The following is a 21,342-nucleotide window of genomic DNA, read 5'->3' on the forward strand; positions in this document are numbered from 1 at the left end:
CTCACTGAGGTAATTACAGAGAATCTGCTGAACAGGGGAGACAAACTGATTAAAGTCCAGCTTAATCACATCCATTGAAACCTCAAGGAACTCCCATTGGACTGTTGCTACTCTGTTTTTTTAAGAAAAAAAGACATAAAAATAAAATAACATGCAAAACAACATGCACTTTTTTTACTTTGTTCTGATGAAGGTCAAATTAAAATGTAGAATGGAGGCTGTGGAGGGTGATGAAAAATATTTGGCTGTCTGTTCAGATGTACAGTGAAAAGACATGGCCCTCCTGTGGGCATCGCTCCACATCTCTCCGGCTGCCTCCGTGCCAGTCCCATTTCACAACTTGTTCTACATCTGTGACACATAAACACACACACACTCACAAATATACATGAATGCACCGAGGCACTTTCTCTCAGACGCTCACACATACAGAATGTCCCTCATCACCTTGCTCAGAGATGAATGAGTTCGCCACTGTCCTCAATCATTTTAATCACTTCAATGGAAAATGCCTCATTCACAGCTATCATTCTGTACTGCCTTGAAGCTATCTCATGTATACACATTCATACACTATCGAAAACACCCTGCTCACAGACACAAACAAACACACACACACACACACACACATAATGACTGTCACTCTCTGACAGTACAGACTAGAGAAGTGTGTAACCCCCTCTACTATCTACATGTGCCTCTAACCAGTGATATCAACATGCATAATTACTACTCCACAATTATTAGTAACAAAAATACAAATACATATGGAGATGCAGACTTACACAAACACACACACACACACACACACACATATATATATATATATATATATATATATATATATATATATATATATATATATATATACACTGCAAAACACTGCAAAGCATGAAGTTAGCAAATTTAGGAGATCATTGTGAACAAATCATGGACTCATGAGTATCTGAGTAGAGCACAACTGGAAAGCTGTTTATAGCTGAATTTCACTCTGCATTTTTCCATTGGAATGACGACCAATAACCTGTATGTTTAAGCAAGGTTGTTAACCTCAGTGTCATATTGTTCAATTAAAGGTCAAATAACAATGGATAGTAAATACCCTTAAATATGGAAGTAGTTACAGCTCCCTATAACATTTTATGTTTCCAATAATTGTACTCTTGCAAAAAGCCAGACTCTGTCATATAATTAATATTAATGATGTTAACATTGCTGTAAGGCTTCAACTAGGGCTGACCTGAATGTTTCAAATCACAGGAGTTTCATTCGTAGTCATGGCAATCTAAGCCATGGCAACGCAGAATTATCATTAAAATTACTTTAATGTTTTGTTTTGGGTTTTTTTTAAATTTTCTTTTTTATGTATTCTCTAATCTCCATGGCATGCACACAATAGGGGAGGCTGGTGCAACCCATCATTGGTATTGGTCATACAATTATAAACATAGATGTTTTACTTTAAGGTCGCCCCCTGAGTAGGATGCTGCTCTGCTGTCTAGGTTTTGGCACAGGAGGTTGCTATGAGCCAGCGCCAATGATGATTAACTGTAATTTATAATTTTCTCTTGATGCATATTGTCTGTGGGTTTTTTGTTTGGAAGATTCTGTGAGAACAACTTTCCAGCCAAGTTGTAAGTGTGTGTTTCTATATACACTTAAGTACTTTTTTTTTTCTTAAAGTAGAAAAAAAAATTAACATATATTATGATAGTTCATATGGTAGTACATTGAATCAAAGCTTCAAAAACAAAAAATGTATTGCTGGTGATGAATGTGTTGAGATTTAACCACATTGACCAATAAGGGGCTAGAATGGGCTAAAAGACTGTGCCACATGTCACTGGATTTATGACAATATCAAAAATAGCACTTAACGCATGATTTATGCTTTTTTCAAGCAGACACTGGGATCATGATTTCGTACATGATGTAGTCATTATGGGATACGACTCTTTTTGAAAGTGAAAAAAAACAAGACATTCTTCTACCATTACTGATTCAATTAGAAGTCTTTATGTTGCAATTCCCCACTGTGAGGCTAATAAAGGTTATCTTAATCTGATCTGCAACTGAGTAACAGCAAACTACTAAAATATCTACATTGTCATACTTGTCATAAGAGCTGTCACTGTAAGCATTAAAGGGAAAGACAGTGATAAACAGTGTAAAAATTAACAGTCAATGGATACTGGAAATTTCAGCTAAATCACTCTTGAAAAACCTGATTTGCACATGCAAACTGTAGGAGTAGGGCACTGGAGTATATGCAAATAGAACTGTATTTCATGTGGAGCATCATGACCTTCCTCACAGAGGTTTAAGAATATGACCACTGGATCAAACAAGCCTGAGGCATCATAACCCGCGCGGTACTATCCATCACAAACAAGCCTCAATAAAAAGGCATAAAAACTGTAGTCAGTCATAAAAACTGCTTAAGTTATCCTTCAGTTTGCTGCATCACGTTTCAGCTTGGCTCCAGAAACAATGTGGAAATCTTTCCAACTGATTTTCATTCACAGTGATCGGTGCCATGATCTGCTCCACTCTGCTGGAGATCTTATCTTATTTTTTACAAAAAAAACCCAAAAAACATGCACATCTCCAGTAGAAAGGTGCTTTGATGATGGCAACCACACAGTGCTTCTGTGCGACAACACCTCGTCACCACTGAGCTGTGGCAGCTCCAACCAACATGTCCCTCCAGTTAACGCCTGTTCCTACCTACACCTCTGGATGTGAGTTTTCACACCTGCACTTGCTCTGTTACATGCAACATCAAGACATGATTGGACAGAAATATGTATGGTTTTGCATTCCAGTTGGCACCATTGTTGGTGTGTTAAAACATCCCTGCACTGTGGAAGCAAGTGTGTGCATGTTATTGGGAAGAAAAAAAAAAAAAAAAAAAGAGACAAACATTTTAACAATCTCATTATCACACAATTGTTCAGGTATACTGCCACTGGTTTCAAAAGCATTTTTTTAACACAGTAAATTAGGATTTCAAATTTTTCTTTTGCACAAAAGCTCCAATGTCTCTCAATATACAGATGGTCATCCATTCTGTAAATATTCCAACTTTGTTCCAGAAAAGATATGTTTTTTTTTTTTTTCTCCATCAGTTTGGTGGCTCCTAATGGCTACAGTACCCAAGAGCCTGAGTGGGTATTGCCTGGAAGAAAATACCGGCCAGAGGTACAAATCACTGCTGTAGCTTATTCTGACCATTTTTGTGTTGTTGCTGTTGGGAACAAAACACCGCTGCTGAATTCATCTAATATTGACATAAATGAAATTATTTAACCTGAAAAACAATTGATTTCAAATTTATCATTAGCTTCAGCACACAACTATTAACAGCACTGCAGAACACAATTTTAAACTTAGTGGCTGGATGTTAGTACTCATAGTAATAGTAGTTAGGACTCAGTAATTCTTTTTTTTTTTTTTTTATGTGCTCAGGCTCCAAATGCAAGTCATCTAATATTGTCTTGTAGAAAATGAATGGAAATTTTACTTTCAGAAACCTGGAGTAAAAGAAATAACTAATAACCATACCCACTTTGTGAGTCTGTAACAGTTTGTAAAGAAGTCAGGTGAAATGACTGCTGTCAAAAATGTATGTTTAAAATTAAGAAAATACTTTACTGGAAGTTTGTGTATAAAAGTAGAGCATAACTATCAGTTTTGACTAACACAGTAAATATATATACTTATTACTTTCAGCATGAATCTAAGGGTGTGTTCTAGTCAAACTAACAGTGAGCTACAGTTTATAACTTTTTTTTAGATCAGTTTTTTAGAAATCTGAACATGTCTTAATACTGAGAGGTGCTATCAACCCAGCCTGAGATATTCATGCAGATATTCCCTTCTAGCTTTTGAGTGAGCCTCACCATTCTAACCAATCAGAGAGGGCTCCAGTCGGGCATGGGAACTCAGTGTCTAGCTTGATTTCCAGAATTTGCACATTGCAGCTTTAAGAATACTAGTTACAGCCTCTCAATCCAGGCACTCTCTTCTAAATTTACTTTCGGACCCATTAAAAGAAAAAGAAGTACTGAAAAGTTTGCTTATTTCTATGAAGAATAGAGATATAATTTTTTTTCTTGCCAGATGTAATCACAAACCAATGACAAGACAGTCCAAGTGAGCAGAGTGAATATTTTTGCAAAATACATTTCTGTTTTTAAAAATTCATGCTTTCTGCAGTCTGCATTAAAGCATAAAATTTACTTTGATATTCAAGAGTGCACCAGTCTGCAAAGAGTTTGGTTAAAGAGAAAATTATACTTGTTTGTATAATCAAGTAATGGTGTGAACAAAAGGAAATGTGCAAAAAGTCAAGGGGAGTATGTTCTTGTCACCTGCAGGGTCTCCTTTAAAGCCATTACACAGAAAAATTAAAAGGAAAAGACAGCAACAGAGGAATAGTTCTGTGGTTTCAAGGGCTCTTACCTATATCCTTAAGTTAGAATTGAGAGCTGTAAGGCACCAGAGCAAAAAGCCCAGGGATCAACCATAAGTCTTTATCACTGAAAGTCAATTCAAGGTCAGCTGCAGGTTCAGGTAGCAGATGTGTCTCACGCATTCCTGTTGCTGTTAAATAAGAGGGCTTAGTCCCACCAACAGCGTACATTCTGCCTGTAAGTGTGCCTGTGTAAACAGTGCAATCAGAAAGTGTTCAGAAACATTTTGTTATGTTGCAGCCTTATGCTCTAACATACACACACACACACACACACACATATATATATATATATATATATATATTAGAGCTAGACTAATGAAGGGGAACACATGTATATGTTCCCCTTCATCAGTCTGCATTGAATGACAAAGCAAAAACAGAATTTTAGGATTCTTTTGCAAATTTATTAAAAAGGAAAAACTGAAATATTACATTGACATAAGTATTTAGACCCCTTGCTATGAATTGAATTAACACAGGTTGACTCCATTCAAGAAACATCTCAGAGATGACCAAGAGAACTCGGAGGCGAGCAAAGGGTCATTTCATTAAAAAAATTCTGTTTTCACTTTGTCACTATGGAATATTAAGTGTAGATTGATGAGGGGAAAAAATATTATTTCTTTATTTTAGCATAAGGCTGCAACATAATATTTGAATGAAGGGGTCTGAACACCTTCTGAACACACTGTATGTGTGTGACTGAGAGACAGAGAGAGAAAATACACAAAGATAGAAACATTTATGTTACCGTTCTTTTTTATTTGAATGTCCTGCTATTGCAGGTAGCAACAACGTGTTAAATGCCTCTCTCTCAGGTATCAGTCCACAAGTCAGAGGTCCCGCTTCACAGCAAACTGGTTCATCTCATGTAATCATGTTCATGGAGGAGCCATCATCAACACAACCACTAGCACTTCTGGAGGTCACACTGTCTATCCATGCTGCTAATTTGAGGTTAATTGTCAATAAAAACCCACACAGGCATAACTGTTGTTTTGACTCACAGTATATTAGCCCTGTCGGTGAAAGCAATAAAGACAGTTCTGAATACTCCATTTGCCGTGACATGCCTGACATGGCACTGGTTTGATACATGGGGAAGAGGTAATGAGGACATCAACATACAACACATGCTGTGAGAGTGTGTGCACATCTCAGGTACCAGTATAGAATCTGAACTGTACAGATACATAAAGTAACAAAATTAGACACAGAGATGAAGCAGAAGAAATATAAAGCAATAACTATTTGAAGTCTTGCTATGCCTGTGATTGCCCTGAACCTAGCAGGTGACAGAGAGACTAGGAGCAGTCCACTGATTGGTTCAGTTGATGAAACAGTCAATTATTGCCTGGGTATATGTATTGACCTGTAGTCAGAGACAGCATGTAACGTGCCTTGGCATTTGTTGGGCTTGCTTAATCATAACAGCATATAGTTCACACTGAAAAACAAAGTTATTACAGTACTAATTAGTTTCATACATTGCTCTAATATCAACGCTTCAGAGATGGTTGGCAGTATTGGAAAGGAAAAAAAAAGAATAAGTTATTCTTAATCCAATGAAGTGATCAAGATTGCCTGAATAGAAAATCAGCAGTGCCAGTATTTTCATGAGTGCTTGAATTAAGCCTCTCAGCACATGTCATTAGCAAAGAGTATCCTCTGAAAGCTCAAATTCAACAGTGTGTTTTGACAATTGTGTCTCAGCCTTGACTGGCAGAGAATGCCAACCAATCCCCATTTGAAATGCGACAAGGAAAAACAAAGCCTGTCAGAATGAGTTGGAGAGATGTCTACTGAGAGCCACATGTGGCGAGAAACAGAGTCAGGGAGAGAGAGCGAGAGAGACAGAGGAGAAGAAAAAACTGTTCCTGCTCTACATGACTCTGTCCCTGAGACACACGTCATGCTGCTCCCCCCACAGTGGGTGACTCCGACAGGATACTGTCTGTGCAGTATCCCCCCTCTGCGTGATTGATGAGCCTCATTTTGCCAATTAATGGAGAATCCCCTGTTGACTACCATCAGATTGCCGTTTGTAACTGTTAGTGTTTCTGACTGTCACAGATTCATTTTAATTAGAGAGTTTCTCTTTCTCCACCAATTTCTATTGTGCCTCAAATTTGCAGAGCTGAGTGCACAGTGACATGCCAGGGAAATGACCCACTGTGTTATTTACTGCCATTCATTTATTCACAAAGTGCAAGGCTTTAACTGTTGAGGCCCACGTCTTTTTGAGGGATTCACCTTCAGTGTCGACCATATACTGTATCTTATAATCAATTAGCAAACGTGAGGCAATTAGTGCACTTGATTTGCATAATGAAGCGGCTAATTGCTCCAGTGCAGTCGGTAAGTTCGGCTAATGGTTTGTGTGGCTACGTATATGAGCACACTGCTGGAGAGATGTGCCACGTCCATGCAGACACGGTGATCCCTGGGTCCTGCCAGGGGAGGGCAGGGACAGCCGCCACTGGGCAAAGTTAGAAATCAGCAGAGAGCAAACAGCAGAACAAAACCGTACTCCCTCGACAGCACCAGCAAGGAAGGAATAATATCACCGTGGGGAAAGGAAAGGACGTGTTTGGGCATTAGTTTGATTTACATTTTACAGAGGCTTTCAACTGGCACACGCAGCAACTTCAGCTAATGATACTCAGGCCTTTTCATCAAGGAGCTTTCCCTGGCCTTTTGGGCACTGCCCCATAGCACTTATTTGCAATAAGGCACAACAAATGGTGCTGCTAGGTAATATACTGGGCTGCACAGGAATAAATGTCAGCCATTGTATAAATGTCTGCTCTGTACACTATCTACCAGCATTAAGTACATTTCACCCAACTCATTTTACAATTAGCTTCTACTCTAGCAGCTGTAGTATTATTAGTATTAGTTATTACAGAAATTGCAAAAATGGATAATGCAGGGGGCTATCAAGAACACGAAAACAGCATCCTATGTGCCATTTAGTCGATATGCATTTTCCTGTGTAAACCTGCGTCATTTAACTCCAACAATCTTGTACTGTGGATTCACATGCTGAAAAACATTGTAAACCCTTGGTGGCTCATATTTACTAGACAAATAACTCCAGTCACGTTCTCCTTCCACTTGCATTTGATGGAATAATTTGCCAACAATGGGCCTGCCATTCAACTGAGTCTCAGGGATTTCATTAAAACATCAAATGAAAGTGAAATCATGAGCCATGACGGTGGAGAGTGGGGATGGCTAAGCAGAGAAGCGTGGCTGGTGTCTACTGCAGGATTAGAGCTCAGCAACAAGTGCTCAAGGGGGGCTTTGCATCAAACCCAGGAGCCCATGACAAATGAGGGCGGCTGGGCCTCTGTCTATTACCCTGCACTAAGCCCAAGCCTTTTGGGGAAGTAATGAGGTGCAGATTGGTGCTGCTGCCACCAGGTCCTTAGCCTGACTTTCTGTAGAGCAGAAAGAATCAGTGGAGACCTGGGCCAATAGGGGCAACGCTATACAGCAGCTGAGCAACACATGGAAACATGAAGATAAAACAGATTAACTAAACAAATAATTTTCTATTCAGAACACTACAGCCTGTCACATACATTGACCCCATATGTCACTGCATATTAGTGCTTAACTCTGTATATTGTATATGAAGCTTGCACAAGAAGCAGAAGACAGTGTACAATAGGTGTGTAAGGAAGCATTTTAGATTGTAGGGGAGCAGGCCTGAATCCCAACAAGACACAGTAGCTCCCAAAGGACTTGGTCTGGGACTGGCAGGGCACGGGGGCTTTATCTGGAATATGACAGTTGTTCACTCAGGGAGCAAAGGGGTAGATCCAGTGTAAATCATGGGTGGTACTCCTGTACTTCAACGTCACACACTCACCCCTGTTGCCCCTGGGAGCTACAGTCCAGGCGGCCTGTCAGCAAGCGTACTCTGGTGGTTAATGGAGCTGCCACATCAGGCTGAGTGTCACAGCCTAACAAGATACTGATTGGCGAACTTCTAGGGAATTCACTCATATGACCAGAGGGCACAGAGATGATCTTCTGGCAGTGAACATGGCAGACAGAACAGACAGACGGGACAGACGAACAGATGATAGTTTCTTCTGACACAAAGCAGTGCATGTGTATTCTTTGAAATCTATCACTTGATTTTTAGGCTTCATCAGGGTGTGTCACTTGGTTCAAATTTTTCTCTTGAAGTCATCTGGAAGCTGTCTGAGCCAAATTCAAAGATCTGTGCACAATTCTACTTTGGATATTTCAAATGTAGTCACATTATGTGTTAAAACTGCCATACAATGATTTTTTTCATATTGGCTTTAGGTGTTGTAAGATTAAAAAACCTTGCTCTATGTTCAGATTTGTACATGTTTTTTTGGGTTTTTTTTTTTTTTTTTAGAATTAATTTACATCGTTCTTACTTGTATTTGTATGTCATGTTTTACAAAATGAATTGTAGAGCTGAAGAGAATACCAATTACTTGTTTATGTAATTTAACAAAAAATAAAAAATTAACAGTGTAAATTCCAACCTTCTCAAATGCAGGGATTTGCTTGTCTTTCCTTGTCTTACATCGGATTAAATTTGATTAGATTAGATAATCAAATGTACAGAATGAACCAGTGGGGCAGTGACAGATGTATATTATAATAAACTAAAAATCCTTTGTGCTGTTGGTCACACACAGCAAGCAATTTAAAAAGTGTACTGTGCACTGCATTGGGACAGAGGAGCATACTGAATGAAACTTGGCAGAGCATTATCAGAGTACTACAATATAAACGTATGACAAGATACACTGCAAGTACAGTAGATTACAGAAAGGGTTCCACAGCTTTAAATATAGATATTGTTCACACTGTTGCAAGCTTAATTGACTCACTCAGCAGGAATGCCAGTTAATGCCTTACTTAAGTAATTAAAAATCACGTATAACTGCAGTGCACTGTATATTTCTCATCCAAGGTAATAAGACAGCACTGAGTAAATAACAAATAAGTAAATCTTTGGTAAGACACCACAGCTATTTTTTCATTTAGATTTTGTGTTTTTTCTCTGCTTAACTCATTCTTAGAATTGCTAGTTGAATATGAACAAATGTTTATTCAGAATTAAGACACACATATTAAAAAGTATTAATTAAAATCCTCTGACATGCAGAATGAAATATGAAAGGTGACTATTTGTTCTAGTGATTGCAATTTTCTGTTGCTTTATCCAGTTTGGACATTCACGCTGAGGTGAGAGATACAGATGCAGAAGTCAGGCAGGGAATAAGTCTGTTTTAAGTGTCTCTACTTGTTTATACTGGTTTCCACAGAATTTTGGATAATTAAAAGGCTCCATGGTTTATCTGTGCTTCAGTTAATTGGCCACACAGTTTACAGTGAATTTCATTAGTGGAGGAAAACACTTGGGTTAGGGTTGGGCGGGGGGACTCAAAGGAAGGTGGTGATTAAGTGAGAGAGCTTATGTATGTGTGTGTGTGTGTGTGTGTGTGTGTGCGGGAACGGGGGTGGGTGTTTGTGTATTTCAGCTTTAAAAATCATAAGGAGCTACTGAAAGTGCCACCAGCATCTTTTAACCCAGTTTTATTATATACAAACATACAGAAATAAACATGATGATTATGTAAATAATCTGACTTACTCCTCATTCAGGCACATAAACTTAAAGTGGGATAACTTCTACAAACACCATCTTTCCTCTCCACACCAAACGAGCCTTTACCGGCTGATGTGTCTGCAGTTTAACTCAGCAGTTTGCTAAACAGAACAATTGTTTCACTAACAACCATTTATTTGACCTTAAATGTCTGGTGCTGATACAAGAGAATGCTGCACCTGTACACAAACCTAGCCTGAAGCCAACACAGTCTCCGACTGTTTGACAAGGGCCATCCATAAACACATTGTAGTGAACCTCTTCCTTTGAAGTGTGAACTAAATCAGGCTGTAGTCTCTCAGAACAACAGAAAGGTGGTACCTGTATAAATGCATCTGTCGATTTTTAAGCCATAAACGTGGTATTACAGGCTAGCCCTGGGGCAGGGAAAAGTGTGTCTGGCCTGACCTTGTGTGGAAGGGCTAAGTTGAGAGTGTGAGAAACTGGCACTGATAGATGTGTGCGGCCTTGGTAAGATTCCTGGAGTATTTATCAAGAGGTATCAAAAGCCCCTTTTAAACAGATCCCACTATATTGACATTTAGAAGGGCCTTAATTATGCATGCTTTGCTTGTTTTACTTGCTTGCTCTGTGCTCTTGTTCAGACGTGGCATTAATGTGTCTTCAGTGATCCGATCACAAGTTGACAGTTCTAAGCTCATCAGTTCACACCTGGCTTTAAAATGCGTCCTCAAAGCATCATGAGTGCATTTACACCTGTTCTTACAGCTGTCAACTTCTGATCGGATCGACCAAGAGGGATTTTTCTACCAGGTCTGAACAGGCCCTGTCACTACCTCCCCTGCCAGCTTAATGCTGAAACAACAATGCCTCATCTATTCCTTGTTCATACCTTTTATACAGAATGAAGAATTCTATCCTGCCTTGAACAGAATTTATCACAGGAAAAACAAAACAAACTTCCCTTTGGGTCAGAGACTGGTTTCCAAAGACGAACTTTCACTGTGGCTTAGATTTAACATAGAGACTCCAGAAAGATATCTAAGCTCATCAGCTGGACAATGTGGTCCTGTCCTTGACTGTGTTAGGGACTAATTCGATAGGAATTGTGGGTTAATTATGACCATTTTCAAACTAAAAACATGGCCATGAGCAATGACTTCAAGCCACTCAGTTTCATTCACTCAGCCTTGTGGAAGAATTCAGCTGCTACACAAGGACATTGTACTGGGGAAACTCAATGACTGTGTAACAAACACACACAGACACACAACGTGCAGACACACAGACAAAGGACTGTTTGGGAAAAAAAAGCCAGGAAGAACTAATCAGGAGAATCACATGTGTTAAAAAGCTATAAAAACGTGACAGGTTGTGTAACGTGTAAAACAAAACAAACTTTAAAGCAGAAAATGACAGTGCTAGTATCCACTAATCACAATGCTTTCCTCTTTTCTGTCAGTTGGTGCAATTTTTTAATATAATTGTTACCATGGAAACACCACTCTTTGTTATAGTGTTAGCTTGAGGGTATAGGGTGACTTACATTTCAAGCCTAAAATTAGTCAGTTTTTATTTTCATGGAACAGTCTTACTTGAATTACACCACTCTGAGAGGGAAATTTAAGACAGATTAACAATGATGTGCTCTGACTCCTCTGGCCTTCTGGGAAGTAACAGATTAAGCTAAATATCACAAGGTTGGGTTAAGGCACTGAGTACAGCGGGGGGAGATATATTGGACATGTCCAGGCATCCATCAAGGTTCAGTCCAGTCTCTCATCCTGCCTATCGAACCACCTGACTACCATTAATATTCCAGTATGCAGAGTCTCGCTCTAAGCCCCCAGCTCTACTCTATCATATCCAACAGCAACAGGAGATGGGTGGGTGCACGTGTGTGTGCACGTGCGTTCGGGTGTGTGCGTGTCTGTGTGTGTGTGTGTGTGTGTGTGTGTGTTAGCCATAGCCTCTCTGGTGAAATAGGGCTCTCTGGGGGCTTGTGCCTCAACTCTACAGCCTTTGTGGGCTCCCATTACTTCTGACAGATAGAGATCACTAAACTGCTGAACAAACACCCCATTCGGTCATTTGCATACATTACAGTAATGGAAAGAGAAAAATGTATCAATAAAGCCAAATGAAGTGCTTCCTCTAAGCTCTACTCTCTCTCTCTCTCTCTCTCTCTCTCTCTCTCTCTCCTTTTTCCTCCTCCTCCTTCCCTTTCTTTTTACCACTCTTTTTGCCATTCTTTACATATTTCTTCTTTCGAAATGTTTTTTCTTTCCGCATTTCAGAACTGCTACTGATCCACAATGGTGATTTCCTTCTCATATCATTTCCTGGACTGATTTCCTCTGAAAGGTAAGCACATCAGATTACTGATAAAAGTGACAGATTCTCCAAAATTATCTGCACTCAAAATTTATCTTCTTAATGGGTAAAAACCAGGAATTTCTGAAGCCTAAACAAATTAGGAACACTAATCATGCATGGTGAGAAAAACAAAACATAATTTATCGTTGAAGGATTAATTAAAACTATGCTGCTTTGGGGCACGCATTACATTTAAAATACCTTGCAGTGACCATAGCCTCCTGAAATTAATCTCAAGAAAAAGCTGACAGGAGTCACAGTGAAACAGAGGCACATGTAGTCACCTACACATGCACTGTAAATTACTCTCTCTCCCTTTCTTTCCCTCCCTCTCTCTCTGTAACACACACGCAAGCACACACACACAAACGCAGACTGACTCATTCATCACAGTGCCCAACAGTCAAGACAACAGAGCTTCACTTAACTTTTTCAGGGTTGCTCAAGCATCAAATGCATGACTTTTAGCTGTTGTTGTTCTTCCATCTGTCATGCTTCAAGGAAAGAACATCCTTTTTTTTTAATCCCAGGGAAAAGTTTAAAAAGGTATGTTTGTCTTGACTCTGCTATCTTATGTGTACCAAAGGAAATGTCAACCCAAAATATACAGCACTGTATTTCACACTGTCCTTGTTCCAACACTTAGCTGTGCAACTCAGATTAGAGTGCTACCTAAGTTCACTGCAAACACTGGTACTAAAAACCTCAGCAAATCAAGCACAGCCTCTGCTTTCTATCTCTTTATCTCTCTGTTTGCTCCATGTGTATGTGATTTAATTTCCATCACTGTGCTCGCTTACACAAAAACACAGCAACATCTGATATCTTACGACATTTAAAATGGTAGAAAATATTGCCCTGGGTGGCAGACTTCAGAGAAGTGGCTTAAATTGAGACATACATGTATACACACACATACACAAATGTCCTACTGTAACAAACAGACCCACAGCTATTCCAGAGGCACTGAGCAAAATGTGATTGCATACATCTAGTGTCCTTTTATTCCCTACTTCAACGGCAAAACTAAGACAAAACACCTGTGTTTCCTGATACATGGAACAAAAGAATCTGAACCAGATTTCTCTTCCACAGTAGAAATAAAACTTCCTTGACACCTTGTTATTATGACAGCCTTATTATTAATTTTATCATTTCATTACACACAGTAGATGAAGTGCAGATCAAACACTCCAGGGAGCTAACAGAAAGAACGAACGAGCATGAACTTTTCATAATTTGACTCCTTTCTGTGCCTCCATGTGTCTGCATCTCAAAAAACACAAAAGTGAAAATTGCAATCAAAAAAAAAAAAGTTTAACTCTAACAATTCTGCAACTTGCAAAACCAACAGGATGGAAGCTACTCTACCATAAACCATTATAAAAACACTCCAAAATGGAACTACAACACAGATGGAGAATGAAATATATGTGATTCTCAGTGTTCTCCTATTGGTACCTACTTTAAATACAGCAAGGACCAAAACAGATCTTATTAAATCCTCCTGGCTCCAAAAACTCAATCAGGTGAGATAGGGAGAAAGGGAGAGTGGAGGAAGTGGGGTGTTTCAGGTCATGGCCAGCCAGCTTCTTTCTGCCACTCTCTGGGGAAGAACTCCAGACAGTGAGGGAGAGCCATGTTGCAGTATATCTACACTTCTCCATTTCCTCTCACTCAAGCCTCTAGTTCTCGAAGGACCCTGAGAATCAATACTGACATTGGGGGGCAGAGCAGCTTTCTTGCCTGTCTGCTCTGCCTCCAAGCTACCGCAAGGGAGGTTCCTGCTTCAGTTTTTTTAATTATACTAATTTAAATGCTATTCTTTGACTGGGAGCAGATTGTTAATGTGTTAGCAGGCTATTGTGCTTATACCACCCAATGTGCAAAGTCAGCCTCAATAAATCTTAGACAAAAGGAAGCAGAAATCAGGTTAAATGCTGTCTTACATGTGAGCACCTAACATATGGAAACACCTACTCGTTAAATTGCTCGAGTAATTCTTTCTTTGCTTTATAATGGCAGAATCAAAATGCTGACTGCTTTACTGTTTTTCCCTTCCTGTTTCCTTACTGTTTTTTTCAGTGAAAGGAAACCTAGCCTCAAGGTATTGACAACAGACTTGATTTCCACCATTGATCAAACCTATACAGTGAGGACCTTTCCTCTCAGAAAGGGCATTCACGAAAGTGCAGAGACATGGCTAATTCAATTTGGGAGCAGATATGCTTGGAAACACTCTGTTATCGAAACAGGAGAGGTGCCATGAGAGAAGATAGCGCACGGATGGTTGTGTGGAGAGCCTCGTGGCCGGTCAGGAGATGAAATCAGGGATAGGCGATAAGTTGGTGTGAGGGGCTACAGCCCCTATTAGAGTCCCCCAGGGGACAGGCAGCAGTGGCAGAGTGCAGTAAAAATAGCCACAGGCATGATTTCACTCTTGGGACCCAGGGAAGAGTGAAGAGGGAGATCTGATCAACATCTCACAGCAAGGCAGCCAGATCCATTCCCAAAGTTCCCTTGGGTGCCACCTATCACAGCAAGTGACTTAAACTGCTTACCCACTGCCAGGCAGAACACAAACAGCACACAGCTTTGCCACTGCTGGCAACAAAATGGTACATACAGTGTCTTAATATGTCATGATATATATGCTTTTGAGAAGCAAATTCAAGTATGAACCTACGTGAGGAATGAAAATGACCACGTTAAAAAGGATATCGACATCTTTTCCACAAACTTATCTTGCTGGTCATCTGTTTTGGGGAAATTCTCAATGTCGTTCTCAAGCCTCTGAATGTGACGTTCCATGGTTGTCAAACTGCCCTTTAAGATCTCCGCTGACACTGTAGAAAAAAAGCAACAGATACACAATAAATTGATTAGTAACAATAATTTGACTCATACTAATTTTGTGTCAGTTAATGGGACATAATTAAAAAAAAACAAAAATCAAACAACACTTTAAAGTTTATATAAAAAAACTGTCATGACTGAGTTGGACTATGCATGTTGTAACATACTGACTCCTGCATATCCTTTTGTGTGTGGCCTAGAAAGCAAGCACCTGAGAATGTGTGTATACAGTGTGTGTGTGTGTGTGTGTGTGTGTGTGTGTGTGTGTGTGTCTACAGTGGCTCATTAATCAGTCTGTAATCACTGATTGCAGAGCTGCTGTGGAATCCACAGTATTCAGATCAGGCCTTTCAAGTGGAGACTTCAAACAGCAAGCAGCATCTTAAGGGATCAGACAGGACAGCAGCATAGATGGAGGACCATGTTTAGGTTGCTGTTGAGGGTTTAGTCTTATTGACACACATGCACACCGAGTTTTAAAATAGCTGGTCTCAGAGAAGAAAAGAAAAAAAACATTAATTTAAGTTATATGCAGTCGCTTAAACATGTGCTTGATCCCTTTCAAGATAACCCTTTATATTAAGAATATTTGAACTGCAGTCATGCAGTTTATTTAATTTCACAGGGTTTGTCAGTTCGCTGCAATATTGACTGAATTAAGCAAACAAGAGTACTTGAATAAAAGGAGTGTCTGTTACTATTTACTATAGCATGGAATGTATTTCTAATGTAAATTGCTTTTGTTATTCTTTTACAACTAAAACTCTTGGCCTTTGACACACCAAACTGAAAATTCAGACAAAACATTTAAGAATGACAAAAAAAAAAAAAAGTGTTCAACAGAGAGCAAACCACTGCAAAGCCTAATTAACACCTTTGTTTATCCTTATTATGTTCAAATTGTGCTGCACTAGGAAGATGAGTAGATACACAAGAGAAACCAGAATTTGGGATTATGGTGAAGATAGGTGAAAGATGAAAAGAACGAAGCCTGCACACTGACTCCAAACACAGTTTCAAACTCAATTGGATCCTGGTCTAGCTAGGTGATAGGCCCTGGGATCACAAGAAATAATTTTTTGGTTTATTTTCCTCTTTGTGACTCAGGAGTTGTTGTCTTTTGAAACCTGAACTTTGGGCCTGTTTGGGTGTTGTAGAGATATGCACATGGACAACCTCGCTGGTAGAAGTAAAAAGAAAGAAAAAAAAGTCCTGATACATGAATGGTGGAATCCATTCATCAGTGGTAGTAAGGAGGGACCTCATTTTGATGTGTGCTTTATATTACTTGTGTCTATAAAACTGCAAGTGACATATGAGCAACTGAACAAATGATGAATGTACAACCTCTGGTCAATCATCACCAGTGACTGATTCAGTTCATTTTAAAGCGACTCACTGTGCTTTTTGCTTCAAACACTAATTGATAAACAAACCCGGGACCAAAAAGGACAGTGCTCGTTAACAACTTATATTTTTTATCCTACACTACCACCACATCTACAAGGTTAGCCCATTCACTAGACTGTAATTGAAATGCTGAGGGAGTGAGAAGTGGGCTAAAGGACAAGATGTCAAGAGATGTGTCCTCGGTGACAAAAGGATCAATCTTGTCTTGCTTTACATCAATTCCATAGCTTGGATTTGCTCTTTTTCTCATTTTCTGATGATGGAACTGGATTGCAAGATGGTGGATCACATACCCAGCAAACTGAAACAACCATCAACCCACTTACAAAGGTATCTATTCCCACTGGAAAAAACACACACACACACACACACGCGCGCACGCGCACGCACACACACACACACACACACACACACACACACACACGCACACACACACAGAGATGCACACACTGTTTGCTGTGATCAGTCTAGAAGCAAAACAATAAGAGTAAGGGGTGAGGTCACTGCCATTATTAGACTCTGGCTGGCTGGATGGATCCAGTGACTGGCAGATCCACAATTCCTTCTCCTCAATTCTCACAGAACTGACTCCTGGGAATGACAGTGGGAAAACCACACCATCACCTCGCCTGTTCCTCCACTGATAGGACTGAGATCCACGTACTCCTGTCACTATGATCTCAGCTCCACTAATGGTGAAGAAGGAAAATGAACAGCATGGGAGGTGGGCAGATGGATGCAAGAGAAGACACAATTACACTCACACAGATTTATCACAAATCTCTATTGGAAGGCCTTTGTCATTCATTGCGGCTTGTGACTCATGCTTGTGGTGTGAGTGATTGGGTAATAATGTGCCTGTAACAGTGATCAGAGAAACCCTGGTAGCCAAGAAACAGTGGGTCGAGCTAACTGCGATGGTGTTTCAGGGGAGCCATTTACAGGATCAGAGTCCAGCCATGGGACTACAATACAGACTATTGTTTCCATGGGAATTACTTATCCTTGAGACAAACTGGCACATGTAATTGTGAAGTGTATATAGTACTTTGGTCTTCATACGGAAGAAACGTATTCATAGAATGTTTGGTTCTACAGGCAAGTTTATGCTTTTTAGAAATGCATATATCAATATCACTTCCCTCCTACGTTCTTATAATCTAGCGTGTTCAGAATCTAGCATGGATTCTTTAGGGATATCATTAGTAAAATTACCACAAATAATGCTGCTATTTTCAGGGGACAAAACATGGGAACACTGGCGCCTTCTGAATACACATTTCAAGTGGATCAGAGGAGAAGCAGAGAGGATAGAGGGGGTTGTACATTCCATATTTCCAGACAGAGAATTTCTGAAACGTGTGAAGTTATTCTAATGACTGCTGTTAGCAAGACCTGCAAGTGTCTTTCAACATTACGGAAAAAGAAACTGGCTTTAGATTTCTAAGTCAGACACATGCCCTCTTCTTAGGTAACTTCTCCAAGCAAAAAAAGAGTGCAACAAAGGTAAAAGCTATTTGAAAGACAAGAAGTTAACTTGAGTGAATAACAGACAGCATGAAAAACTCCTGGTCAACATCCTTCACTTATTGATGAGCTCTGTAACACTGGCCCTTGACACATAACTCATTCCCATGAACAAAAGACAGATGAAAAGTATTTCATTAAGCTTTGCCCCGTTTCCTTCAAATAAACTGTCAGGGAAAAATACTGTGTAGCGCACAATACCAAATCAACCGCTATAATGTGAAGATGTCAACTTTATATTCAGTCATTTGTAGAAGGGGGCAATTTTCATTTTGATTTATAGACAAATAATACCAATCTTTCATCCAGTGCTCCTGCAATGCCGCCAAAGGTTACAAAGGAAATTGAGATTTATTTTCAACATTGCTGCCAATGTAGCATAAAAGATCAAGTTTTAAATAATCTGCACACTTGTGAAAACAAAGACAAATGCAACATAAAACCAGCAAAGAAGGTCGTTCATAAATGCATTCATCATCTTATCCAAGTAAAAGTAAGTTTATGAGTGTGTAGAAAGGGAGATGAGTGGAATAGAAAGACAAACAGAAGAAATGTTTTAGAAACAATGTTTCCGGATGATATGTTTATTAAAATGCATCTGTGAAAAATGTGATAATATTGATGAAGTTAACGTCCCAAACATGGTGGTGGACCACCTAAAAAGTTTGTAATCAGGGTGTTTATGTTGATGAAGCGTGGGTGAGAAGGTTGATTGGTTAGGTAATAAGGATCTAAAATTATCACTGGAAATTGAGGTGGTAATGACTAGATGTCGTTCAGTGAGGACGTGCACATGATTTAAAGCCATAGCTCTTTCATGACTTATGAATTCAATCACACAGGGACCAAAGAAAGGGGGAAAAAAATTAAAAAATATTAATGAACATATTTCTTTATCAGTATCAACTGAATAACTGATTACATTATTTACATTATCACATTATTACTATATAGATAAATGTATGTGGCCATGATAATATCAGCACTTCAATCATATGTAAAGGGTTTTTCAAGCTCTAGAGATTATAGATGTTAAATCCTTAAAGACCATGAAGAAGTAATCTTACCCCAGCTTGTTATCTCCCCCCCAAACCTCCTCTCACAACCTTTTTGCATATACATCATAGTGTAAAGAGAAGATGACCTTGAGCGGACTCTACACATGACCAGATACACATAATGTCAGCTGGAAGGCATCTTCATCACATCAGGGTAAAATTGGCTATTGATCGGCAGGACAATACTAAGACAATGATGAATCTTAGGTCTGTTTCAGAATGTTTGGTACAAATTTAAGTTATTTTAAATACCTCCATGTCCCTTTAAAATGACATTGAATTATGTTTTTTTTTTTTACAAGTAAAAAAACATGCTTTGTCTTTTTTCATTTAGCTGTTGGTGACACCAGAAAGCGAATAGGAGATGAAGTGGGAGGCAGACTAGAGTACAGAAAAAGAAAGAGACAAAAGGATAAACACAACTCTATGTGTTCCCCTTTCAGCAGGAATCAAAGCAGCTCTAGTTGCAGGAGTGAAAGTGATATTGTTACTGTGACAAAGCAGTCACATTGTTCTTTCTGATTACCTCAGCTCATGTGATTTTAAAAACAGTAGGCAGGGGAAAGTGGCAAATGAGGATATTTAATGGACAGCAAAAACAAAGAGATGGAGGAAATCTTTATTTTGTGTTAACTGTAAACATCATGGCACTGATTTCAGTTATCAGGCAGAAATTATATCATCTTGTTTTGATTGCTGTTATGTTGTATTATATGTATGTTGTATTATAAATAATTAGACACATATAGAATAAATAAGATTATTACAGCATACCAGAAAATACACAATGCAATTAAATTCATACAGAGGACACAAACTTACATTAACCACAATCACAATTGCTTTTTCCCATCAATGTTGTGCTAATTGCGTGCACATAAAAGGGTAAATCCTTTTTACTTTTGCTCTATTTCCTCTTTTAATTTGCATTTTCCTTAAGCCCTCTATGTAACAGAACTGTTATCATAATGAAGGATTTCTTTTCTGATTAGAACTGATGGCCCCGCCCCCAAGAGCAAAACCATGAGGTTGAAATATGTAGTGGTTAATCTGCAAATGCCTACTCCAGCAATGACCACAAACGCCAGCCTTTTTTAATAAATCAAGATGCAATAAATATTAAGAATAAAATCATTTTCTCAGATAACAAAACACTAAGTTAAAACTATAAATGTATATATAATGTAAAGGAGTACTGACAGAACAATTGAGCAACGATTCATGAGGTTAATTTGTGTTACGTTATTTTATACCACAGCAGAACACAAACATTACTTACAGCAATTTAGCAGTCCTGCTATATTAATTACAATAACAGTAATTATTACAGCTACAGCACACTGCATTACAGCATATCCATAATCCAGAGTACAATGCAGTGCAATGTATTAAGTATTAAGTGTTTCTACAAAAACTATTTTGGAAGAAGAAAAAAAAAACAAAAAAAACTCTGTTTTGCACCATCAGGTCATCCAATACATTAAAACTGCAAGAACTGTAATGGAAAGGAGTGGAGCACATGAGCATTAACCCAGGAAGAATAAAACACGACAGGAGGAATATATAACTTTAAAATTACAGCATTTGAATGGAAGTATGGGCTGGAGCCAAAGAGCAAAAGTACAGCCAGACACCGAAAAACCATACTTTACTGTACCTCACACTCTGGAAGGAGGCCTTGTTTACAATTGGGGTCATGTCTGTGAGACTTTATTGCTTTTGGCAGCCATCAGAGCTACAGCCCAGTGCCAGATCTCTGGAGGAATTACAAATGGAGTCAATTACAATATATTTTGATGCATGGGAAAGTTTAGACATTGACCTGGGGTGATGACAATTCCCCAGGAAGTGCTAAGGAAATCAGTCAGGGTGATGTGCTGGTGCTATATATGAGTCTCTGCCCTCTGCAATAAAACAGAATAAGGAACTCACTGAGACACAGTGGTTTACCTCATTCTCCTGACAATCAACCACCTAAATGCTTGCCATGCACTTACTTAAGGATGGTTATT

At 39.1% G+C, this 21,342-nt stretch overlaps 1 protein-coding gene and 2 long non-coding RNA genes across 14 annotated transcripts in view; 2 read left to right on the top strand and 1 right to left on the bottom strand.

Moving 5' to 3' along the window:
* LOC139605612 (uncharacterized) overlaps positions 1-21,342 on the top strand; it is a 271,063-nt gene that overhangs the window by 213,192 nt on the left and 36,529 nt on the right. The gene's annotated exons all lie outside the window — the stretch shown is intronic.
* diaph2 (diaphanous-related formin 2) overlaps positions 1-21,342 on the bottom strand; it is a 353,639-nt gene that overhangs the window by 84,123 nt on the left and 248,174 nt on the right. For all 12 annotated transcript variants that reach the window (XM_071457232.1, XM_071457234.1, XM_071457233.1 and 9 more), the window contains one exon: positions 15,201-15,325. In XM_071457232.1, the coding sequence (XP_071313333.1) occupies positions 15,201-15,325 (125 nt within the window). The remainder of the gene's footprint in view (positions 1-15,200; positions 15,326-21,342) is intronic.
* On the top strand, positions 1,494-5,416 carry LOC139605611 (uncharacterized). The gene is made up of 4 exons (XR_011684441.1): positions 1,494-1,634; positions 2,526-2,741; positions 3,129-3,201; positions 5,296-5,416. It is a non-coding gene; the product is annotated as an uncharacterized lncRNA (long non-coding RNA).

The sequence above is a fragment of the Trachinotus anak genome, unplaced genomic scaffold, assembly GCF_046630095.1.
Source record: "Trachinotus anak isolate AG129_WGS33_773 ecotype Australia unplaced genomic scaffold, CSIRO_AGI_Tana_v1 ptg000021l, whole genome shotgun sequence".
NCBI lineage: Eukaryota > Metazoa > Chordata > Actinopteri > Carangiformes > Carangidae > Trachinotus > Trachinotus anak.